This window comes from Schistocerca piceifrons, chromosome 1, assembly GCF_021461385.2.
Source record: "Schistocerca piceifrons isolate TAMUIC-IGC-003096 chromosome 1, iqSchPice1.1, whole genome shotgun sequence".
In the NCBI taxonomy this organism is placed as follows: domain Eukaryota; kingdom Metazoa; phylum Arthropoda; class Insecta; order Orthoptera; family Acrididae; genus Schistocerca; species Schistocerca piceifrons.
The window spans coordinates 686,175,249-686,202,847 of NC_060138.1; the positions used below are offsets into that span (position 1 = coordinate 686,175,249).

Genomic DNA, 27,599 nt, shown 5'->3' on the forward strand with positions numbered 1-27,599 from the left:
GAAGGTTTAATAGTCATGGGTGACTGGAATTCGTCAGTAGCAAAAGGGAGAGAAGGAAATGTAGTAGGTGAATATGGATTGGGGGTAAGAAACTGAAGAGGAAGCCGCCTGGTAGAATTTTGCACAGAGCATAACTTAATCATAGCTAACACTTGGTTCGAGAATCATGCAAGAAAGTTGTATACATGGAAGAAGCCTGGAGATGCTGAAAGTTTTCAGATAGATTATATAATGGTAAGACAGATATTTAGGAACCAGGTTTTAAACTGTAAGACATTTCCAGGGGCAGATGTGGACTCTGACCACAATCTATTGGTTATGACCTGTAGATTAAAACTGAAGAAACTGCAAAAAGGTGGGAATTTAAGGAGATGGGACCTGGATAAACTAAAAGAACCAGAGGTTGTACAGAGACTCAGGGAGAGCATAAGGGAGCAATTGACAGGAATGGGGGAAAGAAATACAGTAGAAGAAGAATGGGTAGCTTTCAGGGATGAAGTAGTGAAGGCAGCAGAGGATCAAGTAGGTAAAAAGACGAGGGCTAGTAGAAATCCTTGGGTAACAGAAGAAATATTGAATTTAGTTGATGAAAGTAGAAAATATAAAAATGCAGTAAATGAAGCAGGCAAAAAGGAATACAAACGTCTCAAAAATGAGATCGACAGGAAGTGCAAAATGGCTAAGCAGGGATGGCTAGAGGACAAATGTAAGGATGTAGAGGCCTATCTCACTAGGGGTGAGATAGATACTGCCTACAGGAAAATTAAAGAGACCTTTGGAGATAAGAGAACGAGTTGTATGAATATCAAGAGCTCAGATGGAAACCCAGTTCTAAGCAAAGAAGGGAAAGCAGAAAGGTGGAAGGAGTATATAGAGGGTCTATACAAGGGCGATGTACTTGAGGACAATATTATGGAAATGGAAGAGGATGTAGATGAAGATGAAATGGGAGATATGATACTGCGTGAAGAGTTTGACAGAGCACTGAAAGACCTGAGTCGAAACAAGGCCCCCGGAGTAGACAATATTCCATTGGAACTACTGACGGCCTTGGGAGAGCCAATCCTGACAAAACTCTACCAGACGAAATACCCTCAGACTTCAAGAAGGATATAATAATTCCAATCCCAAAGAAAGCAGGTGTTGACGGATGTGAAAATTACCGAACTATCAGTTTAATAAGTCACAACTGCAAAATACTAACACGAATTCTTTACAGACGAATGGAAAAACTAGTAGAAGCCAACCTCGGGGAAGATCAGTTTGGATTCCATAGAAACACTGAAACACGTGAGGCAATACTGACCTTAAGACTTATCTTAGAAGAAAGATTAAGGAAAGGCAAACCTACGTTTCTAGCATTTGTAGACTTAAAGAAAGCTTTTGACAATGTTGACTGGAATACTCTCTTTCAAATTCTAAAGGTGGCAGGGGTAAAATACAGGGAGCGAAAGGCTATTTACAATTTGTACAGAAACCAGATGGCAGTTATAAGAGTCGAGGGACATGAAAGGGAAGCAGTGGTTGGGAAGGGAGTAAGACAGGGTTGTAGCCTCTCCCCGATGTTGTTCAATCTGTATATTGAGCAAGCAGTAAAGGAAACAAAAGAAAAATTTGGAGTAGGTATTATAATTCATGGAGAAGAAATAAAAACTGTGAGGTTCGCCGATGACATTGTAATTCTGTCAGAGACAGCAAAGGACTTGGAAGAACAGTTGAATGGAATGGACAGTGTCTTGAAAGGAGGATATAAGATGAACATCAACAAAAGCAAAACAAGGATAATGGAATGTAGTCTAATTAAGTTGGGTGATGCTGAGGGAATTAGATTAGGAAATGAGGCACTTAAAGTAGTAAAGGAGTTTTGCTATTTGGGGTGCAAAATAACTGATGATGGTCGAAGTAGAGAGGATATAAAATGTAGGCTGGCAATGGCAAGGAAAGCGTTTCTGAAGAAGAGAAATTTGTTAACATCCAGTATTGATTTAAGTGTCAGGAAGTCATTTCTGAAAGTATTCGTATGGAGTGTAGCCATGTATGGAAGTGAAACATGGACGATAAATAGTTTGGACAAGAAGAGAATAGAAGCTTTCGAAATGTGGTGCTACAGAAGAATGCTGAAGATTAGATGAGTAGATCACATAACTAATGAGGAAGTATTGAATAGGATTGGGGAGAAGAGAAGTTTGTGGCACAACTTGACCAGAAGAAGGGATCGGTTGGTAGGACATGTTCTGAGGCATCAAGGGATCACCAATTTAGTATTGGAGGGCAGCGTGGAGGGTAAAAATCGTAGAGGGAGACCAAGAGATGAATACACTAAGCAGATTCAGAAGGATGTAGGTTGCAGTAGGTACTGGGAGATGAAAAAGCTTGCACAGGATAGAGTAGCGTGGAGAGCTGCATCAAACCAGTCTCAGGACTGAAGACCACAACAACAACAACATCTCTCTGCCTTATGAAACTAAATAAATTTCTTGTTAATGGCCTGTAAACTATCAGTAATACAGCATCTGTGTTTCCTGGTCCATTATTGTAGCTCAGGATTCAAAGACCTGTTTATCACTATAGTAATTTTCCTGTAAGTGCATAGAAAATACTAAATGAGTAGTTTTCCAATATACATGGCTTTGTCTAAGCTGCAGTATTTTTTTAAATTATTTATTTATTTTTTGTCGATTGCAGCTCTCTGTTATGAACAAACTTACACAAAAAAATAGATACAAAATAAATTGGATACAGTTGGGGTGGGATGGATAATGCTTTGTGTTGTGGAACACAGAATTTTTAGGAGAATTATGAGTTACACTCTGTCCATCTAAGTGGTGAAAGATGAACGTAATATTTAATGAAGTTATTGTTAACAGTTATGTTTCAGACAGTGTATTGTGGAAGGAATGGTCTATTAATGGTCTATGTGTAGGTAATATGAGGTACTTGGGTGCAACAAATCTTCAAAATGGGATGATGAGTTTAACATATCCACCTTGGGCACTTGTTCTTAGATGTTGCTTGGAGGTGTGTTGTGGCTGTGGAAGAATAGCACTCACAATAACAATAGTCATGTCATAGAAACAAAACAAAAGAAGGTTTAAAAGACTCATTCTGTCATTAATTCTGAGACATTTTGATTTGTTAAAATATGTTCATGTTGTGCAGTCTAATGACACAACACATCTGTAATTCAAGTGATTGTAATACAATTGTATTATATACGTCTGAAGGAAGTTGTCTGTTGATGTACAAAGAAGCTTTAATAGATATATATTGAAAGAAGAATTTTTTTTAGTCCATACATAGATCTGAGGAGGATTCCAGCTTTCTTTCAGTCTCTGGCACTGAAGGCACTGCAAAGAAAAAGTAGTCAACTAAGAGGAACAAAAGCAAAGTTATTCGGATCTGATTAACAGGCCTGAATTGTTATTTATTCATGACATGCATGACCACAGAAACTATAATATGTACAAGCCGTTGATCAACTAAAAGATGCAGATCAAAATGAAACACTCCTTTTGGTCAGGCTGCATACTTTTGGGAATTATTTGTCAAAGTAGCCTCTTTCCAGGAGTATTCAGATGCAAAGCATGTTGTGTGTGATGTGACAAAGTGTAGGGCGATTTATTAGTTACTCCAGTGCACGATCACCCCCCATTCCGGAGCAGTTTTTGAAGTACTTAATTAACACATTCCACAAACTATTTCATCTACGACTTATCGTACTGTGAAAAGAGTTACATAGCCTTCACAACAGTGTGAGGAGTATTCTAAACAATATGCCTTATATCATCCACAAGTGTATAATTAAGTTTCTGTTGCAGAGTGAAAATTTGTTTTGGAGGTATCACTGAAGCTTGCACTTAGCTTACAAATACTGGTTACATGATAATCATCATCTATAGAGTTCTGAACCATCTCCTCCAATGACTACCACAGAGTAGTAAGACATTCTTAGTCTTCTTAATAATTTTCCTTCTAGCTTTAGCTTGCACCTCCAGAATATCGAGGCCATTGGAGACTAAAGCTATCGGATTTAGCCAAAAACTGTTCTCAGCATGTGACAAAAACCTGTGCCACTGCATAACTTCACTCTTCTGGAAGCATATAGTAAAATTTTGTTGCAGACACACCATTTACTTCATGTTATTGCAAATTTATATGGTTCCTCAAGTGCTCAGCAAGCCAAAGTGCTGAAATATCTCTACTGTACATAGGATTTAATGATTAGTTAATGTCACACTTTTGACTTTCTTGATGAGAAAACATGAAATTTACAGTAACTCAGTGCCCAAAAATGACTTTCGAGGCCAGCTTCTGACCCCAAAAAAGGTTTATTGAGTACTAAGTCCATAACCATCATTTGCAATGGCTTAAAATATTTTGACTAACACAAAGTATCATCAAAACTAATACTCAAAACTTATGAAACTACAGATTTGTGAAACTTACGTTGCCGTGCATGAAGTGTAATTATTAAACACACGTCAGCTCCAATTGGCATGAGTTTTTACGCATCGTGTGGAATCACCTACCTTGAGGAAACATCAACTTGGTTCACGGGAAGTGCACCACAAATTCTTTTGGAAGTTTTGCTTGCTTCCTTAAAGTGTTTCTTGATATTGGTAATTTTAGTTTACATAAACACAAGTTCCAAGAATCATATTACAGATAACCTAAAATTATAGTTTCATGATATTGGTGTTGTTTGCAGATATTTCACTAGGACAGGTTTACGAATCCTCACTGTAATATGAAGTATAAAGTATGTCAACTATGTACAGTTATGTTCTTTGATCTTTGGATTGAGTAGCATCAAGCTGTTCTTGAGTATGACTTTGTACTTGTGTATAGTACCTGTTGAAATGTGTGCCAGTGTGTACCAGGAGTCAGTTTTAAGCAAGGAAGGAACACGATAGTGATAACATATGCTTCTCTCTCTCTCTCTCTCTCTCTCTCTCTCTCTCTCTCTCTCTCTCTCTCTTATCTTACACCCCCCCCCCCTCCTTCTCTTATTCAAAATCACATCATCTTTATCAGTTGTGAGAAAAAGTGCAAATTAACTAGTTTATAACACGACAGAGGGTACTATTGCGGAAAAATTCAGATCAATGTAATAAACAAATTTTATGTTGTGCTGTAGAGACAAGGTCCAGTGACAGTTTGAATATTGTGATTTAACATAAACATTGTCTTTTCACTGCTTTGTTAAAAAATTGATTCAGATATTTATCCAGTATGTAAACATCTTTCACTTAGTCTTTTTGTTTGTATCCTTTTCATATATCATTTGTTCCACTAAGACCCTAACTTTTCATGTGATGTGGCTTCAGGGTTGTCAGGGAAGATCAGTGTTTCCATCTCATAATGACTAGTAAGATTCTTAGCATCTAACAAACTCACATTTTCAGTTAGATGTTCCCGTCTTACCTATGATTGGAAGGATGCCACATCTTTGAAATACGGAACTCCATTTCCTCCTCTATGAAAACATGTGGAACAGTTTATGTGTGATGTTGTAATGAACATATGTTGGAAGGGTGTGAAAATAATGGAGGAGGAGGAGAAGAAAAATAGTTGTGATGCAATCGGGTAGAAATACAAAAACCATGTATGCTAATGCAAGAAAGACTGCACGCACGCGCGCGCGCTTGTGTGTGTGTGTGTGTGTGTGTGTGTGTGTGTGTGTGTGTGTGTTTTTTGGAATACACTTATGGAAAAATTAATCAACTTACCAAACAGTGACATTTACTTGTTGGTAAGTACCGACACTATAAAAAAGAAGTATCTGCTAGTTACCAGCATTGTTGTATTCTATTGCTTACACATACAACTATATGAAAAGATGCATGTAAGTGAAGGGCCATATTTTTCCAGACAAAGAGAGAAACCAGGAAAGTGAAATTTGGATGTACACATAAACTTCAAGCTATCAAATGTTATAACAGGAAAAGTAAGCTCACTGGACAGAATTATTCAGACCCCTCCCTCCCTCCACCCACCTAAAAAAAAATGCTGCTAAGTTTGGAGCACTGTAGATTGTCTGCAGTTGGTAGCAGTTATTCATGTGATCCTCCACCAGTGACGTAAATTATGGCAGTGAAGTGGCGTGTACGTGCCAGATGGTTATATGAAATCAGCATAATAAAATGGGCCAATGTGGAGACATGACACAATGACAAAAAGGAGATATGTTTGGACATACTTATGAGCAGACTGTGAATGAAGTTTCCTGATTTGTTAGTGTATCAATGCACAATGTCCATCATATCTACAAGGAATGGTTTCATTCGCAGCCACGTATCTTGGCATAAAAAGAGACATCATAAAAGGATCCAACCTGACAGTGAGTGGAGAGATGAGTATCACTTCTTGTCTATGACATTCAGCTTTCAGCCCAACAGAAATTACTGATGTTTGTGATTGCAGGTCCATCACAACCACATTTTGTCCAAACATTGCAAAGGGAACTTCACACAACGGACATTTGGAGTTGAGTACCTCAGAAAAGACCAGTACTCACAGTGGCACATTAAGCTTCGCATCTTCAGGAAACCAAGCAACACAGAAACAGGACAGTAGCTGACAGGTGAAGGATGTAGTATGATCAGACAAGTCATGGTTTTGCCTATTTGTGAATGTTGCAAGTGGGTGCATCCAATGTTGCATTTAAATTGCAATGGGTGGAGGGTGTGGTTCTATAAGGTTTTTGGAGTGCTTTCATTCCACGACTTTGGCTCATTCCTTCTGATTACTGTGAACATGTACCAAGATGTTGAATAATCGGATCTTCTGCCAAATTCAGAGAGCTCCTGAAGAAACAGTGAGTCCTGTCATTAAAATATCGTGTGCAAACAAGCAGCAGAAGACCTGATCCTTTAACATGTCAACATGTCGCCAGGAAAGCCTGAAGAACTGCTTGAACCAAGATGTTTCTTTCAATATTCTTGGTGACCAAGTGATGCTCTTTATTATACATCTTCGTGATGATAATACTGTGGATATGCTAATCTTCCAAGATGAGAGCAGGCATATTCACAGACTCCCACACATACTTTACTGGTTGACTCGGGCATCTCACTGCTAGATCGACCAGTCTTAATCCCATAATAGCTTTCCATGCAAGAGGTTGTGGGTTCAAATCTTGTTAGGTATAGTAAGTTTTCCTATAAAGGTAAATCTTCATTGAAATGACTTGGATCATTACTTTTATTCAGTTAATTGGTTTAAATGTAATTTTTTATATCTTTTCCTTTGTCACATTATTTTAATCACTGTATGAACTTTTTCCATTTGTTCCATTTTTTCTTATATATTTCTTTTTTCAATCAGAATTTTTGTGACTATGAATATAATTACATTTATCTATTACAATATTCAATTATTTGAAAATTCCAATCTGTTACTTAGAAACCAAAAGAACAATCTATTTATATTGACTGTGCAGTGGTGTGAAAAATGTATTTTTTGTTACCAGATGTGCAATTTTTTTGCATGGTAATCATCATACAAACATTTAAAACATAACATAAATTCTTATTGCACTGTGGACAAAATAATGCAAATGAACTTTTAAATGAAAGAAGGGTTTATAAGAATAACGAAAGCAAAATTAAAATAGATACAATGTATGCAATAATGTATATGAAAAAACAGGGTGATAACAGAAAAGAAATGAAATAGAAATTAATGTATACAATTAATTAAAAACTCATGAACAAAGATTTCGAGTGGAAAAAGAATGATGGAGAGAAAAATGAGAGCAAACGAAGAAGTTGTTGTTATGATTCAAATGATGTGACAAAGGAATGGAAACAAAAAATTACATTTAAATCAATTAACTGAATAAAAATGATCAACAGTCTTTTTAGGAGGATTTAAAAATAAAAAGGTGAGGTTTGGACCCACAACCTCCTGCATCACATCATACAACTAGACTATTTGATGCAACTTTTTTAATGCTATAGTGTGTCACACAACATTCTGAAATTGTTTGCATGAATTGCTTACAAGTGAGGGCCCACCAGAATGAATTGCTTCAGTGTGTGATATCTGGGGTCTTAATTTACATAACAGTGTAGATAATTTCAAAAAAGTCAGTCCCACCACTGGGGATCTCTCCTTGGAAGAGTTTCACTCCCAAGTTTAATAATGAGAGAGTTGTTGCTGTGCTTATCTTTACATCATGTTTACCGTTATTCCTTCAGGTGAGAAATAATGTTGCATTTATAATTTCTTTGCATAAACAATGCATACATGCAAGTAGATAATCTACTAATGAAACTGTCAGATGAGGCTGTATCTATGAGTTATTATGTTGCTGTGCCCTGTAACTGAGTATTAGCACACTGAAAGGGTGTTAAGAAATTTTTATGTGCGGTGGAATCTAACATATGTTTTACCAAAATATTTTGCCCAAGGCCTTCATAAGTTACCATCAAGATGGGTCCACACATTGTGTCTTTTCACATGACCAATCTCTAACACATGGGAACAAAAGTGTGCACAAAAATTAGTAGAAAGAATGCAGGTATGCATGTGTATTTTCATGTCAGCACAATGCACCATTGTTCAAGCAGTCTGCTTTGCATCCGTTTCTTTGCTGGTCAATTTGTGCTGTGTTTATTGTGATGAAAGGCAACAGAAAAAATGCACAAGGTGAATCTGGGCAAAACAGTAACTAAATAACAAGAGGTACGAGAAATACAAGGTGATGGCAATGTTTTGTCTGCAAATTTCCAGAAGTGGTTGCAGTGAGATGTAAGATTTTTCTCCTTGGGAAACTGTAGTGATTAAGGTTGGCAATAACATTTTATTAACTCATAACTGGTGACTTGTATACACATTTTGTATTTCTAAACAAAGAATTTCAGTGATTGTTCCTGAAACTGAGAAACACTTAAGGGAGATTCTTTGTCGGCCAGTGATGGTTAATTGTATTTTGTTTTGTGAAAAATCATTTACACAACTTCAATTAAAAGATATTGTATATAGGCTAACATTCTCATAGTCAACAAATTTAGTAATTCCAATAGACCACAGAATCCACTAAAATGGATGCTTGTTCAGTGTTCTTTTCAATTCCTAGTATTTTGTTGAGGAGCACCATCTGCTCTCTCTCTTCTTCTGTTCCGACATGAGGCTCCACAATTGTAGTGCTATTATGGCACCATAATTTGTATATTTGCCTACTGTTTTCATATTCTCTTTTCATAACTTTGAAGGCCTCGTCTCACTTTTCTTACTTTGAGAAAATCTTATTATTTGCAATGACATGATCAGAAACTTTTTACCTAATACTTGACACTCAAGGGATAGCATCTCAAATTTCTGTTCAAACAATCTTCAGGAGCAGCATTCTATATGTCTTCTATTTGTCTATAATCATCTAAAATTTTGTATGTGCTTTCTTTGAAGTCAACAGTGTTGCACATAATTGCCTTAAAACATAACCTCAACATACTACACAAGGAAACACACATGAGCCCCAACTGCCTGTCATCTTCCAAACAGCGCAAGAGATTCCCTCTGAAGCTCAGAAGCAAAGCACTTTCAGGCACAGCCTGCATGTCAAGGAAATAACACATGCACAAATGCATGAGTAGTTGCGTTGTTGGAAATGTAAGCGTAAACACGTGCACGAGATGGAAGAGAAGAAAGGCATCATGTGAACACACCTTTAATTGATACTGTATGTCACCAAATTTGTGGCACAATGTGACATCACCGCTGGTGCCTTGATCTGGATACAGCAGTCCCACACAAGTAATTTGCAGTATTGTAGATAGATCATCTCAGTCATTTCATATGGAAATACTTTGGCCAGGAAGCCTTGGTGAAAACCATATATAGAACAACTAAATGCGTCAAAATTCAGAAATGAGTATGGCAAGCCTGCATGAAGAAGAAACCAGAATTAAAATAGTTGGGATAATACGAATTATCTTCGATATGCGGGTGTTACCATACTGATGGCAGAAAGTGAAGAGGAGCTAAAAGAATAAAACCTCTTACTGAAAGTGAAACAAGAAAGTGCAAAGGCTAGTCTAATCCTGAAAGTGAAGAAAACAAAAATTATGGGAACTAAACCTACCATTCCATGGTGTATAGGAGGTGAACCAATGGAGGTAGTTTATACATTCAGTTATCTCAACTCCCTGATTGCTGCTGGTGGTGCCACAAAATCAAAAGGCGCTTCTTACTTGACAGGAAGACAATGTCCAACTGTGACAATGCTTTAAGGAGTGGAGACATAACTTCAACAACAAAGATCCTTATAGTAAGGGTTATGGTTTTTTCAGCTGTTATGTATGAATGTGAAACTTCGATCATAAGGAAAGCTGAATGGCATGGGCTAGGCACTTTTGAATTGTGGTGTTCAAGGAAACACAGTAGAGTTCCATGGACTACAAAGAAAATGTATAAGGCAGTATCACAGCAAATAAAACCAGATTGCTCTGTGAAGGTCTGATACTGCCCCTACTTTGGGCACATTTTAAGAATACATGATTGCTGGAAAAGATGTAAATGTTGGAGAAGAAGGCACGAGGTGAAGAGGGTGGCAAAGGATGAGGTGGCAAAGAAGTAATGAGTTCCAACCTCGAAAGTCTGCTGGGAAAAGTTCAGGACAGAAGAAATTGGCATGATGTACTTCAAGAAACCTTAAACTTAGATATTTGAGTTTCTTAGAAAAATTCTTCATTAAATAAACATAATTTTGTTGGTTTTTAATCTCTTGTAAACAATTTAAAGTTCAGAATGGAGTAACAACAAAAGAGCACTGTAGGACAATCAGTGTATTTCCTATGTGATATAATTGACCTTAAACTTTGGTAACAAGAATTTGGTGTATTTCTAGGAAGTGAAAACACAAGTGGGGAGAGTTTGTCCCGGTTAGTGGAATTGTGCAAAGGACATCCTTTAGACAAATCTGATCAGTTTTCCAACTGGGAGCAGAGGCCGCTGCGTAGAGGACAACTAGTATATGCAGGTACAGATTTCTCTAGGTTTTTCCTGCTTTTCTTTGGATATAACACTATTCATTTAATTTTATGTTTTCTGTAACAAATATTATTTTTTTTAGGCTAGTTGTCTGTATATATTTTTTCTCATGTTGCATGGTCAGCATTGGATGCTTACTGCCTGTTGGAAGTTTTTGATGTGATGGAACAGTGTTGTGCAGAACAAGGTATTCCATTCTTGGAAATATGTAATAGCATAATACAAATGTTGAAGTCACCTAAGAAGGTTCCAAAATCTACTAAGAAGACTCAAAAGGAAATTGTAAGTTTGTATTGTGCATTATCAGATGTAGCTGTTGACAGTTTTAAATTGTGTAGATTGTTTGACAAATTGCCCTGATATACTTGAAGTACTGAAATGTATAAAACATTATTATAATGTTATAATAAGCTCTTAATTCTGGTAAGTTTCATGTCCTCCAACTACTTTCACTCTTGTATTATTATTATTATTATTATTATTATTATTATTATTATTTCTTTACTTTCTCAGACGTTAAGTCTGGTTAAAAAATGGGACGTGATGCGGACCTTGATCAAGCGGCACTTCCTTTTAACTGTACGGTATATGTTATATTGCATTTAGGAACTTTCGGGTAATTGAACATGTATCAATACTTACGGATTTCTGTAATTGTATATACAAGTTTGGATGTAGCTGTATTGTATTGATGTACTGGTGGATATTGTGTGGTATGACTGCTGTAGTTGATAGTATAATTGGTGTAATGTCAACTTTATTCTGATGCCACATGTCCTTGACTTCCTCAGCCAGTTGGATGTATTTTTCAATTTTTTCTCCTGTTTTCTTTTGTATATTTGTTGTATTGGGTATGGATATTTCGATTAGTTGTGTTAATTTCTTCTTTTTATTGGTGAGTATGATGTCAGGTTTGTTATGTGGTGTTGTTTTATCTGTTGTAATGGTTCTGTTCCAGTATAATTTGTATTCATCATTCTCCAGTACATTTTGTGGTGCATACTTGTATGTGGGAACGTGTTGTTTTATAAGTTTATGTTGTAAGGCAAGCTGTTGATGTATTATTTTTGCTACATTGTCATGTCTTCTGGGGTATTCTGTATTTGCTAGTATTGTACATCCGCTTGTGATGTGATCTACTGTTTCTATTTGTTGTTTGCAAAGTCTGCATTTATCTGTTGTGGTATTGGGATCTTTAATAATATGCTTGCTGTAATATCTGGTGTTTATTGTTTGATCCTGTATTGCAATCATGAATCCTTCCGTCTCACTGTATATATTGCCTTTTCTTAGCCATGTGTTGGATGCGTCTTGATCGATGTGTGGCTGTAGTAGATGATACGGGTGCTTGCCATGTAGTGTTTTCTTTTTCCAATTTACTTTCTTCGTATCTGTTGATGTTATGTGATCTAAAGGGTTGTAGAAGTGGTTATGAAATTGCAGTGGTGTAGCTGATGTATTTATATGAGTGATTGCTTTGTGTAGTTTGCTAGTTTCTGCTCGTTCTAGAAAGAATTTTCTTAAATTGTCTACCTGTCCATAATGTAGGTTTTTTATGTCGATGAATCCCCTTCCTCCTTCCTTTCTGCTTAATGTGAATCTTTCTGTTGCTGAATGTATGTGATGTATTCTATATTTGTGGCATTGTGATCGTGTAAGTGTATTGAGTGCTTCTAGGTCTGTGTTACTCCATTTCACTACTCCAAATGAGTAGGTCAATATTGGTATAGCATAAGTATTTATAGCTTTTGTCTTGTTTCTTGCTGTCAATTCTGTTTTCAGTATTTTTGTTAGCCTTTGTCTATATTTTTCTTTTAGTTCTTCTTTAATATTTGTATTATCTATTCCTATTTTTTGTCTTTATCCTAGATATTTATAGGCATCTGTTTTTTCCATCGCTTCTATGGAGTCACTGTGGTTATTCAATATGTAATCTTCTTGTTTAGCGTGTTTTCCCTTGACTATGCTATTTTTCTTACATTTGTCTGTTCCAAAAGCCATATTTATATCATTGCTGAATCCTTCTGTTATCTTTAGTAATTGGTTGAGTTGTTGATTGGTTGCTGCCAGTAGTTTTAGATCATCCATGTATAGCAAATGTGTGATTTTGTGTGTGCCGGCCGGAGTGGCCGTGCGGTTAAAGGCGCTACAGTCTGGAACTGCGCGACCGCTACGGTCGCAGGTTCGAATCCTGCCTCGGGCATGGATGTGTGTGATGTCCTTAGGTTAGTTAGGTTTGATTAGTTCTAAGTTCTAGGCGACTGATGACCTCAGAAGTTAAGTCGCATAGTGCTCAGAGCCATTTATTGTGATTTTGTGTGGGTATGTTCCAGTAATATTATATCCATAATTTGTATTATTTAGCATGTTGGATAGTGGGTTCAGAGCAAGGCAGAACCAGAAAGGACTTAATGAGTCTCCTTGGTATATTCCACGCTTAATCTGTATTGGCTGTGATGTGATATTATTTGAATTTGTTTGGATATTAAGTGTGGTTTTCCAATTTTTCATTACTATGTTTAGGAACTGTATCAATTTAGGATCTACTTTGTATATTTCCAATATTTGTAGTAACCATGAGTGGGGTACACTATCAAAAGCTTTTTGGTAATCAATGTATGCGTAGTGTAGCGACCTTTGTTTAGTTTTAGCTTGATAAGTCACCTCTGCATCTATTATCAGTTGCTCTTTACATCCTCGTGCTCCTTTGCAGCAGCCTTTTTGTTCTTCATTTATAATTTTGTTCTGTGTTGTATGTGTCATTAATTTCTGTGTAATGAGTGAAGTTAATATTTTGTAGATTGTTGGTAGGCATGTTATGGGGCGATATTTAGCTGGGTTCGCTGTGTCTGCTTGATCTTTAGGTTTCAGATATGTTATTCCGTGTGTAAGTGTATCAGGGAATGTGTATGGGTCTGCAATGTAACTGTTAAATAATTTATATATAAAAACAAAGATGAGGTGACTTACCGAACGAAAGCGCTGGCAGGTCGATAGACACACAAACAAACACAAACATACACACAAAATTCAAGCTTTCGCAACAAACTGTTGCCTCATCAGGAAAGAGGGAAGGAGGGGGGAAGACGAAAGGAAGTGGGTTTTAAGGGAGAGGGTAAGGAGTCATTCCAATCCCGGGAGCGGAAAGACTTACCTTAGGGGGAAAAAAGGACAGGTATACACTCGCACACACGCACATATCCATCCACACATACAGACACAAGCAGACATATTTAAAGACCAAATAATTTAGTTAGATGTGAATGTGTTGAGGTGAACTTCTTTAGCCAGTAATTTGCTATTTTATCATTTCCAGGGGCTTTCCAATTGTGAGTAGAATTAATTGCTTGGGTGACTTCATGTTGCAAAATTATCACTTCAGGCATTTGTGGTATCATCTTGTATGTGTCTGTTTCTGCTTCTATCCACCGTGCATGCCTGTTATGTTGTACCGTGTTTGACCATATGTTGCTCCAGAAGTGTTCCATGTCTGTTATGTTTGGTGGATTGTCTATTTTAATGTGTGTGTTATCTATTGTTTGGTAAAATCTCTTTTGGTTTGTGTTGAATGTTTGGTTTTGTTTCCTTCTATTTTCACTTTTTTTGTATCTTCTAAGTCGTTTGGCCAGTGCTTGTAATTTCTGCTTCTTTTCATCTAATTGCTCTATTGCTTCTTGTTGTGAGATTTTACCTAACCTTTTTCGTTTTTTGTCTGATATTTCATTTCTTATAAATTGTGTTAGCTGTCCGATGTCTTTTCTCAGTTTTTCTATTCTGATCTGTAGCCTGTGTTGCCATGCTGGTTTTGTGGGTTTCTTCTGTGTGTTGGTTTGTTCTGATCTCTGCCTAGAGTGTATATTTAGTGTAGTGAGTGCTCCTATATAAACCAGTAGTTGTGACTCTTCCATAGTTGTATTTTCATTTATTTTGTTGTGTATGATTGTGTTGATAGTTTTTATTGTTGTTTCGACTTGTGGGTTATTTGGCGGTCTATGCAAGAATGGTCTGATGTCTGTATTTGTGTCTTTGTATTCTATATATGTCAGCTGAAATTTCTCTTCTATATCTAACACGTGTGTCTCTTCGCGTTCTATTTGTGCTTGTTCTGGTGGCTGTCTTAAGATTTCGTTTTCCTCTGATTGTTTAATTGATGCGTGTTGGTCTTTGTTTGTTTGCTCTGGGATGTTTGAATCCATTACTGTATTTTCTTCTTCTTCTTCTGATTGCACATTATTTTGTTCCGGTATTTGTTGTTTGATGTTTTCTAATTCTGACTGGGGTATCCTGTTATTTCTTATTATTACACGGATCTGATCAGCTAGTCGTTGTTCTGTTAAAAATTTTAATTCTGGGTATCTGGTAATAAATGTTGTGTATACTTGTGATCTGTATCCAGTTGTGTTGGTTCCTAGGTTTGTTGCTTGGTAATAACAGAACATGAGGTGTCGATTAACTTCATCTGACCATCTCATCCTCTGTCTTTGTTTTCCTTCTAGGGTGGTTGCTGGAAGCATATCCTGCAAAACACCTCTATTTGGATTTAAATCATTTTCCAGTTGGCTAGCAGTGTCGTTACCATTGTGGGCGGGCATAGGGTTCAAGCGTCGTCCCCGACCATGACGGCGCTTGTCCGAGGCTTCTTTAGTTCTGTCCTGAACCAAGTAATCACACTAAAAGGGGGGTTAGCCCTATTAGTGGTTTGTTCTTTTCGTCGCCTTTTACGACTGGCAGAACATACCGGAGGCCTATTCTTTTCCCAGGCCTCCATGGGAATTATTATTATAATTATTATTATTATTATTATTATTATTATTATTATTAATAAGATATAAATGTGCTGTTGTTAATACTACTTATTCATTCTCTTATCAGTTAACAAATTCCCTGCTTGTTTTTCTGTGCTCTACCTGATTGATGTGATTTTGCAATGTGACACAGAATTACGGGAATGCTTGAAATAAGTAGTGGCAGCCATGGGCAGGTGGCAGCACTGTGGGTTCATGACAGTTAGCGAGTAAACAGTTTGCCACTTCAGTAATGATGAATCAGTGGAACGAACAACAGCTTATGTTAGCCATAAAAATGTTTTGTGAAAACAATGGTAGTTTGGTAGCGGCGCAGAGGGAGTTTTGACATTTTTATAATTTAGGACAGTCATGGTGCCATACTGTCGAAACACGCGATAAAGTGTTGGATTAATAACTTTGAAGAGACTGGATCTGCCCTCAAGAGGAAACCAACAGGATGACCAAGAAGTGTGTATTCTCTAGCGAACATTGATGTTGTACACGAGTGTGTCTTACGGAGCCCATGGCGTTTAATTCGTAAGCAAGCAGCAGGGGTTGGAATGTCCCGGAAGAGTGTTCACAGAATTCTTCATCTTGATTTAAAATTTCATCCTTACAAACTGCAGATGATGCAACAATTGAAGGACAATGATTATGGTTACGATTAGGATTCTGTCAACAAATGGTAACAAAAATAAACAATGACGATGAATTTCTAAACAAGTGGATGTCAGCTGAGGCACATTTGCATCTCGCAGGTTATGTGAATAAACAGAATTACCATTACTGGGCAAACACAAATCCTAGTGACATTCATGAGCGCCCTTTACTCACTAGTAAAGTGACAGTACTATGTGGTGTTTCATCACATGGGATTATCGGGAAACACAATAACTGTCAGTGCTGCTCGTTACGTGGAGATGTTACGAACTGTCATTACACCTGCAATGAACAACTTTCCAAACATTCAAGAAGCTTGGTTTCAACAGAACGGAGTGACATCACACACTACACAGCAGTCAGTGGCATATGTGCGAGAATTGTTTAGCAACCGTGTGATCTTGTGATTCGGTAACATTCCTTGGCCTCCTAGATCCCCAGATTTATCCATTTGTGATGTTTTCTTGTAAGGCTGTGTCAAGAGCAGAGTCTACACGACTCAACCAAGAACCCTGGATGAGTTAAAACAGAGAACTCGGGATGCAATTCACAGTATCCCAGCTGAGATGTTGCAGCAGTCAATGAGGAATCTCAACAGCAGATTTCACGAATGTATTCGTAGGAGGATACCATCTAAAGGACGTAATTTTTAAACAATGATAAATGCCATCAATTTTTTGTAAATGGAAAAGCTGTAAGGTTTCAATTAATATAATTGCAATTCCTTTCCTTGGTCACTTCTAGTTTTATTGGATTGTGAAAATGTTCCTGTTTTACTGTGTCACTCTGTATAAGCAAATTTTTGTAAACAGAAGTGATTATGCATATATGGTTTTTCATATTACTGTTACCATATTTACTACAACTCATACTTAACATGGTTGCACAGGCTATTTTCAGTTTCTGTCTGCCTTACTCCTCCTACCCATTCCATAGATCCATTTCATGTTCTGCCTGTTCTGGTTTTTGAATTGGAGCTGATTGCTTGTTCCCACTTCCATACGATATAACACATATTCCTGCTTATATCATACACGGCTTTTTTTGTATGATGGTTACCAACATTTCCATCTTTGTTTTCTATAGTCTTCATTTTATACATTTTTTTGTAGCATGGTTTTCTTGCATACAGCCCATTCCGAAAGGATAGTTATGTATTTGGGACTACTAACAGCTCTTGGAAAATTTTTAGAGCCCATCTTGAATTGTAGAACAGTTTGTTCCTCTACCTTACATCCATATGAACATTATATGCCCAAAATCTGGATATTCTTTACTGGAAATGATGGTCTTTTCCATTTTGTGTGCTCTTTTTATAGCTGACTTGAGAAATAATACTAACTTCACTATCGGGATCTAAAATTATTTCTGGTGTTTATCGTGTTAATCTCCCCAATATGCATAAAACGGACATTATTCAGACTCTTGAGAACTTCTACTCCTCTCAATAACTTTTTGCATGAGATTGCTCCAAAGTGATAGTATAGTCTCTAATCTCCTTTGAGGACTGTTCTCCACATATTTCAATTGTTTCTGGAAAGTGACTTTCTATTCCCATTTCTTGTGTTATATGGGTCATGCCATGTCAAGGGGACCATGGCTCCCCATTCGAACATCTCCAAATCTAATGAAATTTGCTGTAGAGGTTCTATATGGTCTTTAATGGTTACATTCCAAATTTCAATTCAGAATCTTGAGAGACTGAATTTTTAGGGACTTTTAATGAGAGGCTACTAAACTTTGCATCACATATGAAGGTGCAAATGTGCCAAGCTTGCTAGGGTTTTTTAAAAGTTCTAGCAAACATTTGGTCATTCGCTTTAATATACACAAACAACATTTTATGCTGATCACACCATGGCCAAAATCAGTTATTTAGCCGTACCTAAATATAGATAAAAGCCTCTAAAGTGGCTAAAAAATTTGTTGCGCTATTCTGAGAGCCGAGGTTTGACTGACCACTGCTATAAGTGATTTTCAAACAATAATTTAACACATGCCATAACAACAACTATAGTACAAAACACAGCAAATATGCATAACAAAGATAATAGTGTGTCAGTTCCATTTTTGGTTAAATACTTCTACAATTTTCTCAATGACAGATTGTGGATAACTGTATTGTCTTCCTGGTGATGACATTGATGATGCATCTAAAGTCAAGAAGATATGTTGCTCCAGAATCCAGCAGGTGTCTTTAGCAATCAGCCAGTGGAAGGAACAAGCAGAACCGTGTGAGTTCATAAAGCTGATGAAGATGCCTTGTTGTTCATGTGAAACTTCATACACGTTTCCAACCCACCAAAAATTGCCCTACATACAAGCAACGTACTGTTCTGGTTATAAACCTATAATTGAATGCGCTGGAATTTTTTCATCTACTTCGAAGGTATTAATTGTGAATGCTGATTACAATTAATTGGTTCTCTCTCGTTCCAGATATGTATGTCCCATGGAAAACCTTTTTTCTTGCTCATGGTGAATATTTTCAGTTTCTTCTTTTGGTACACAACAAACTTTATACCTGGAGCACTATCATCACAGGGCTGCAAGTGCTTTTGCTGTTCCCCCCAATCCCATCACAAGGCAATTTACTGTGGCTTGTTCCAAAAAAATTCCATTCAGCAGTGATGCCAAAATACTTTTCGTGCAGACATAAATTGATGAAATTTTTGAAATTCTTATATTGGTTAGCTGAATCATCACTGAAGTAATAAATGTTCTCATTGTTTCCAATCTTTGTCTTTAAATAAGCTGTTAACTTTATTTGAAAGGCATGGACAGCAATGCTATTATGACAGAACATTCACTGACCACATAAACGCTAATACTGTGACATTCTTTGCCACCAAAATAGACATCAGATGGATGAAATGTGGCCTGACTATTCTCCCAATGGAATCCTTGCAGAGCATCTTGAGCAACAAAGGAAAAATTCTCAGCAAAATCCATTGTTATAATTTATTCATTTTCTGCGAGATTTCTTTTTAGCTGCTTGAGATATCTTAAGATATAAACTTCAGTGTTCGACACAGTGATGGCTTCTTAAACCAGTAATTTTCGAAGTCGATGCCTCCATGCAATCTTGAACAGTCCTCTGACATGTCTCTGTTAGCATGGACCCATTGCTTGTATTCCATTGTTTCTTCAGGGCCATAGCCCTTAAAAGCGTCTTCAAGAAAAGCCTCTAGTTGCATTTTTCCTGGGCAATCTGCACAATCTTTTGATTCCAAACTGCTTACAGTTTTTTCGTCAAATCCTTGTAGTCATCGTGGATGGATCTTGCTGAAGCCAAATACGTACTGAATGTGGTCCAGAAGCACCAACTGTACTACACCATTTCGGCCTGAGCTCACAAAATTTTGAGAAGCTCAGTTGATTTCCAAATCACTTAAATAAGCAATTAACAATTCTTTACTGTTACAAAGGAGTAAGCGTTTCTGCTTGTGAATCTTTGCCCATTTATTCTTACTGCAACACAATCCTTTTTGCCTGGGCGTAAACGAGTAAACTCATCATCTTAAAAAAAAAAAGGAGGACATTTTGTTTTACTCCATCATTGAGCTTTTTCTCCTTTTCGGTTGCAGCTGTTGCCAAAATCCCATCTGCCATCTTTAGTTTCCTAGCCCTCTTCACCATCTTAGTTGAAACAGAAAATTCTATAGCCATTTTTTTCTGTAGTCCTGCTATTTGGGACCAGGGTCAACATTTGAACATTACTGCAATTGCTTGAAGTCTGAAGCTTAATCTTAAGTTCTTCAATTAAGATGTTCATACCTTTACATTTTTGGTACTCTTCGGTTTGTATCTGAGCAATAACTAATTGGCTCACACCAGCAGCTGTGGCAATTGCCTTAGTTTTCCATTTTATGTATCCCATTGAAACCCTTTTGTGATTTGATGAAACTTCAACGATGATTCTCCAAGTGATGATAATGAAGTGAAGTGAAGTGTTAGCAGTAAAGCAAGCATCAACAACATCCATGTCTTCAGTGGATGGTGATTCTTGCTTATTGTGGTGGGATGATTGTTTTTGGGCCACTTCATGTCTACATTTGGTAAAAATTTTCTGACCAGGTTTAAAAACTTCATTAGTCAGTAATTTAAACCTATCAGACATTGCAGTCGTTACTGGTGTTCAAGCCTTCTTGGTTACTTGTTTTTCTTTACCAAATGGGTTGCAGCAAGTTTTCTGCAGGAACTGAAATTTTGTAGTCAACAAGGTATTCTGATATGAACAGATCTGGGCATCTTCAGTAAAATCAAGCCCAGACCTACGCCGAAGAAGCTCCATGTCAATTGGTGACATTTCAACTGATTGTAATTCCCTTTTGCCATAATAGAATGGTGATGACTTGAGACAATATTCAGTGTTGTTTGTATATAAAACATACAAATTAGGCTAGTAAAACATATTGTTTTAGTGCTTATCTTCAACTGCAACAATGATTATTGACGATTTAAACAGTCTGTACTCAACACTAAGATTGTACAGTGTCAACACCATAGATTACACCACATAGAAGACTTACACTGTGAAAATTCCCAGTAATGAAAGCAACAATATAAAGTGGTGATTCAGCAATGTATCACTGCTGTGAGGATATAGCCTTAAAAAACTATTGCTGCTTTATAATGCCGATGTAAACTGAGTGGCAATGCTGTGTAGGGTTAAAAAGTTCTAGAGCAACATAGCATCCCATAACGATTTTCTGGATTTTATAATCCTAAGGGGATTTTCAGAAGTTTTATTATATTTATATTCTGTACTGTAAAATTATGTAAAAACAGTTCTTATTAGCAAAGTTACTTTCCCTAAACCACAGGAAAATCTTATGCTATTAAAACACACTAAAATTACATATTTTTTGATTTACAACTTCAAATTGTATTAATTTCTGTGTTTATCGGTAATCCATTTCCCCTACTTTTGATAGATATTCTTACTCATCAATATACAAGATCCAGAAATTAAACAACATAGCTTTGAAAGCTTAAAAGATGTTGTATCCAGCTGTGACAAGAAAAAAAGGATTGAGGAAGACACAGTTGAGAAATTGCCCCCACCAATACCCTAAAATCTGCACGTAGAAAATTTTGCCTAATTTGCAGATGCATATCTTTTCATCTGGGCATCCAGTGCTAATAAAATTTGATTGATATATAGTCATCATAGGTAGGAATAACTACCAAAGTTTTAGTGCGATTGGCTCATATGAAAAGTAGCAGTGGTCGGTGAAACCAGTGCTCTCAAAATAGCACGTTGAATTTTTAGCCACTTTAGAGGCTTGTATCTATATTTAGGTATTTTTACCATGGTGTGATTCAGCATAAAAAGTTATCTATGTATATTAAAGCAAATGACCAAATGCTTGCTAGAACTTTTAAAGAAGCCTAGCAAACTTGGCACATTTGTACCTTCGTACTTGATGCGCTGGTGAGTAGCCTCTCTAAAATCCCCTAAGAATTTAACCACTGAAGGTACTGGAATGAAATTTGGTATATAACCATCAAAGACCATATAGAACCTTCCCACCAAATTTCATTAGATTTAAAAATGGTCAAGTGGGGAAATTTGTTAATATTGGTCCCTTTGACGTCGAATGACCCATATCTATCTTGTTGAATGATAAGAAACGTTTGTACAGTTAATCTAGTTAGTTGAGAAAATCCAGCAGTTTTTACGTATTTTACCATTTTTCACTGATGAGTCTTTCCCTAACACAGTCAAGAAGTCTGGTGGTAAAAATCTCAGTTGAATGAGCTTAATTGATTTTCTGATTTAAGGACTTTCTATATTGTGGGTGATTTTCTACAAATTGCCAGCTCTCATTTGAGATGTCTCTCTGTGTGGAGCTGATCCTGAAGAGTTTCAGCCTCACCTTTCTTTGACACCATCAGGTTACTACTTAGATTTAAGTTGTTGCGGCACTGGGTAGATTAACTTCACTGCAACATAAAAACCATGATTCATATGACTCCATTTAATAGCACATTCAACAACAGAATAAAACATACGTAAAACAAAGAGAAAATGTAAGTCAGCAACTGCACGAAAGATAACCATTAAAAATAGTAATAGCTTGTGCATAGCATTACACTGCTACACTACACATAACACTGCTCTTCAGCCCCTTAGTGTCAATAATATTTTCTGTTGAATCAGAAAATGGGTCCTACACAGACTGCTGATAGTACATTAGAGGTAGACTCTGTCACCGGTTGCTGCTCATCTGTGATGGATGGTGGAGCGGCTGGAGTGTTTGTTCAGTCTGTGGTGTGTGTAGATGGGTATGTACCAGCGTAGGGCATGCAGAAAGCTGGTTTGAGCCTGTTGGCAGTGATAGTAGTTGGTGCACCCATCACTTAGGCTTTGAATGTCTTGGGTGCATGTGTTTAATGAAACCATTCGCTGCCAGTTCGCAAGCTGTAATTCCAATCTGCTTCAGACACAGTAGGATGATGAATGCTTTGAACAGATATGACTCAGATTGTCTTCCCTGGTCTGTTGTAATTAGTAGAGACGCACCAAAATGGGTGATCCATCCCCATAAGAACACATTCATGATTGTTTTGACGGTAATATCGGCGATTGGCAACACCTCGGGCCAGCATGTAAAACAGTTAATGGCTGTAATACAGTAGGTGTATCCTTCCAATGTGGGAGAGGTCCTACGAGCTCAGCATGGACATGTTGAAGTCTGTGATTTGGAGGAAGAAACGTGCAAAGTGGTGACCTAGCGTGCTGGCTAACTTTATTCCATTGACAGGCTGCACATTGTTGCGCATATTGTTTGCAGTCTTTCTCCATGTGCCGTCAAACAAAAGCTGTGTTTCACCGTGTTGATAGTGGCTTGTACTCCGAGGTGCATCATGTTATGTAAAGAGGCAGTTGCCCATTGGCAAAAGTCAGTAGTCACAAACGGTCACAGTTTAGTTGTGGCAATGTCACAATACAGCAGCACAGTTGACAGTGAGAGCATAATACAGCGAAGATGTAGGCCTGATGGTCGCACCAACAAATCTTGTAGCTCTCTATCTGGTTGTTGGGCTGCGGCGAGAGCTTCAATATCAACTGTGTCAGTGATTGCTTTGATCAAAGACAGAGCATCGTCTGGCACATTCAGTTCTCCTTCAACATGAACAATATTGATATTGAACTGTCAGGTATAGTCGAGATGTTGCAGCTGATGTGGTGACTCTTTCTCAGGTCAGTAGCTGAAATCGATGTTAGTGGCTTGTACCTATGATGAGAGTGATCTGTTCCTGCAACAGTTGACAGAATTTCTTAAGAGTAGCATAGGCAACATACAGTATGTGATCATAGAGGGACCAATTCTGTTGAGATGGTGATAACATTTTACTGGAAAAGGCTAAGAGCTGCCAGTGCTTGTCTATTTACTGTTGTAGTGCAGCACTGACTGCAGTGAAAGAGGCGTTGACCATCAGGGTTAGAGGCACCTGCGGATCTGAGTGTGCTAGTAGTATAGCTTCTGCAGGGACAGACTTCAGCTTGGTGGCCAATGCCAACTCAGCCTCACTATTTTGCAGAAGTTTGTTCTTCAGCTTTGGTCAACAGTGCAAGAATTTATTCAGTGGTGCAGCCAGGAAGGTATGATTGCGAACAAACCAATGGTAAAAATTGGTTATGCCAAGAAATTGTCATAATTCTTTAACTGTCGTAGGCTGCAAAAAATTAAGTATAGCTTCTAGTTTCTCTTGTGGTGATTGTATGCCTTGCTTGTGAGCAAGGGTGGCATGAATGACCACTGATCTGTTTAATTTGTGGGAGAGTGTCACAGAAACTGAACTGAAAAACTCTGGAAGGTAGATGTAAACTATCCCAAGGAAGTCTATTAACAATGTTTCAAGAATCAGCTTTAAATGATTACTCGAGTAATATACTATAACCCCCATCATATTGCTCACATAGGGATTATGAGGATAAGATTAAAATAATTATCGCACACACAGAGGCATTCAGTTAAACATACTTCTGGCACTCCATGTGTGAATGAAACAGGAAGAGACCCACTGGTACAATGCAACATACCCTCTGTCATGCACCTCAAAGTGGTTTTCAGAGTCTAGATGTAGATGAAGCTAGTATAGTCTAGGAACTGTACTTCAGCTGCTCCAAAGATGGAGTTCAATGGGTTGATGAGCAGGCCATGTGCACGTAGACAAGTGAAGATATGTCGTGTGACTGGTGTTTCCTCGTCTTGCGTCTGACACGACCAGAACATCGTCGATATACACGTAACAGAAGTCTAAGTCACGTGTGACTTCATTCATGACTCACTGAAATGTTTGTGCAGCATTAGTGTGTCCAAAAGGCATTCTGGTAAAGTCAAATAGTCCGAACGGTCTGCGGATGGTGGCCTTAGCAACGTTGTCCCGTGCCACACAAACTAAGTCCAATGTAGAAAAGATATGCTTACTGTGGTCACTGAACATAAAATATTCACTATGCTGCACTGGATATCAATCTGGAATGATTCTGGCATTGAGCTATATGCAGTTATTACATGGTCACCATCCATTGTTCTTCTCTGGGGTAACATGTAGTGGAGATGCCCGATTACTGCTCAGTGGGTAGCATATTTCATGTGCAAGCATGGATGAGAATTCTTGCTTCACTACCTTCAGTTTTTGGGGTGTCAAGCAGCACAGTCTAGCATGAAATGGTGGTCCAGGTTCTGGCTGTTTCTGGTGATTAAGGGTGGGAGTGGGGTACTGGTGTTCAAGACCCACATTCCCCCTTGGCTATTGAACTTACTTGGAGTCGCTTTGCCGATCTTCTTTTCATGATAGCCGGCTGCGGTGTCCTGCACAACTTCTTCTCTGAAGATGAGGTGCTACTTTGGAGGAATTTTCTATACTTTTAAAATAACTCTGTACACTCGAGAATACTTTGAACTCAATCTCATTGTATTTTCATCACACATAACTGTTATCATACAACTAAAACATTTTTCTTAAGCTCGACACGTTCTGATCCATCAGAAACTATCACATTCTTTTTTCCATAAATACAGTATTCAAATCACTCCAAGTTTAACAAGACAACAGTCTGGACCTTATGAAAGTAAGTGAAAGAATGAATACGTAATTGTCTCTTCTCTTCTTTCAACAACATTCAAATGTCCACACAATAATGTTTGACGTCGCACGGAGTACCGCGCATTTATTTCTTGAACTGAATATGTAACTTCTTAGACGGACTTGGCAACTGCCTGCCCGCGCCACTCGTCCATCCAATACCCGTCCATCCTGCACACACATAATTGTGGTGCAGTAGACACAGTTCTACTTTACCACACTCATCTCTAAAATAACAAGTGTTCGAGACAATGGAAATATGAGGGTCTCTAGAATTTACCCCAAAATTCCCGAGGCACTATAAGACGTAGTCAAAATTTATGCACAGCTTTGAATGCTGCACAGGTGCTAGGTGTGTGTGTCTGGCATGTGATCTCTGGGAATTGTCTGAAGATCTCTGTGAATGAAGAATCACTGGTAATCATCTGTACAGCTGTGTCTTCCTGGTTTTGTAGTAGTGTGCAGAATTCCCCATTGGGCAGAATCTTCCTGTAAATGACTAGGAAGAAACCTGACACTCCTTCTGTCATGTTAAGAAAATGGCAATACTCCTTTGAGTTATTAAAAGAAATAAAGTCTGCAGGGGCCATGTCTATAGAGTGCAGAGGATGAGGCAGCACAGTGATTTCATTTGTTGTACAATAGTCATGCAGTAACAGGGATGAATGTGCAGGTGTGTTATGTGATGCAAGAGTCATGAATTGTCTTGCCACATTTCAGGCCATTTCCTTCTTACATTTCCTTGCAGGCTTCGCAACACGTCCCGAAAGCACCATCAGTTAACAGTTTCTCCCTGTGGTGCGAATTCATGATGAACTAATCCTTCAAAGTCAAGGAAAATGATCAACATTGCTGTGACATTTGTCCTGAACTGTGGTCTCAATATGATAACTGCAGACCCATGTCTCATCACCAGTTGTGATTCCCTTGAGGAACATCTCGTTCTCATTTGCATGATCCAAAATCTCTTCACAGATTGCGAGGCTGAGGTCTTTCTGGTTTTGACTCATGAGTCATGGGATGAACTTGGTGGCAGTACGATACATTCCAAGATACTGTGTCAGGATTTCATGACATGATCCTACTGAAATATTACAGTATTTCTGCAATCTGTCAGTCAGTAAGTCTGTCTTCGATTGGTGCGCACAATTCAGTTGACGTTCCTGACATGAGAGCCGTTGGTAGACATCGAAGGGCATCGTGAATGCAGTCATTTTTAACTTCTGTCCAGCCATTTTGAAATTGTGTGAACCATTCATAATAAAGAATACAGCATAAGTTCTCATCACCATAGGCTTCTTGCTTCATTTGGTGTGTCTCTGTAAAGGTTTTTCTGAGTTTCATGCAAAACTTAATTCAGATGTGTTGCTCCTCTGACTCTGCCTTCTCAAAATGCGCAAACAGTGTAACACAAAGTGCTACTCAGTACAGTGCTGAACAAAAACTAATAGACATACAACAATGAAACTTCCAGCAGTCATGCCTTAAACACAGGTGTGTGCAGGGACGCTAACTGCATTTTGCTCCAACACACCATTGGTGCGAAATTATGAATGTTTCAGAATTTTATGAACAGACATCGTATATTGATGCTTGCAAGACAACATGGCTGACACTGGAGCACTCATCCTTGCTTCTGATGGGGTTTTCTTCCTGAGAAAGTTAAAATCTTGGTCTACAATTGTGATGTGAAGCTTTATTTCCCATCCTCAATGCAGCACTTTGAACACTAATGTTTAGGGCATGTCTTCCTGGCGTGTGAACAACCTGGTTTGTAGAGACTATGGCTGGCTATTGTGTGAAAATTGACCATGTGAGCTATCCCCTTTCCTGGTCAGTTGCATATTTCAACTGTTGCCACTACCATTGCAGGTCTTGAGAGTAGCATGTGTATTTACTCCCTCCATGCCCTTGGGACATTTTATTTCCTCCCTGTTATGAATTTAATTTATTTAGCATTTTTGATGCTGATCAGAATAATACCTGCCATAATTAACACTCTGTAGACCAATCATTCCTGACTTACTCAAATGTTGTTTTATGTAGAGAGGATAT

The 27,599-nt window shown here is 37.8% G+C and overlaps 1 protein-coding gene across 4 annotated transcripts in view; it reads left to right on the top strand.

The window, feature by feature from the left end:
• Nucleotides 1–27,599, top strand: part of LOC124709528 (exonuclease mut-7 homolog) — a 232,064-nt gene that overhangs the window by 157,152 nt on the left and 47,313 nt on the right. For all 4 annotated transcript variants that reach the window (XM_047240847.1, XM_047240845.1, XM_047240848.1 and 1 more), the window contains 2 exons: nt 10,853–10,984; nt 11,120–11,277. In XM_047240847.1, the coding sequence (XP_047096803.1) occupies nt 10,853–10,984; nt 11,120–11,277 (290 nt within the window). The remainder of the gene's footprint in view (nt 1–10,852; nt 10,985–11,119; nt 11,278–27,599) is intronic.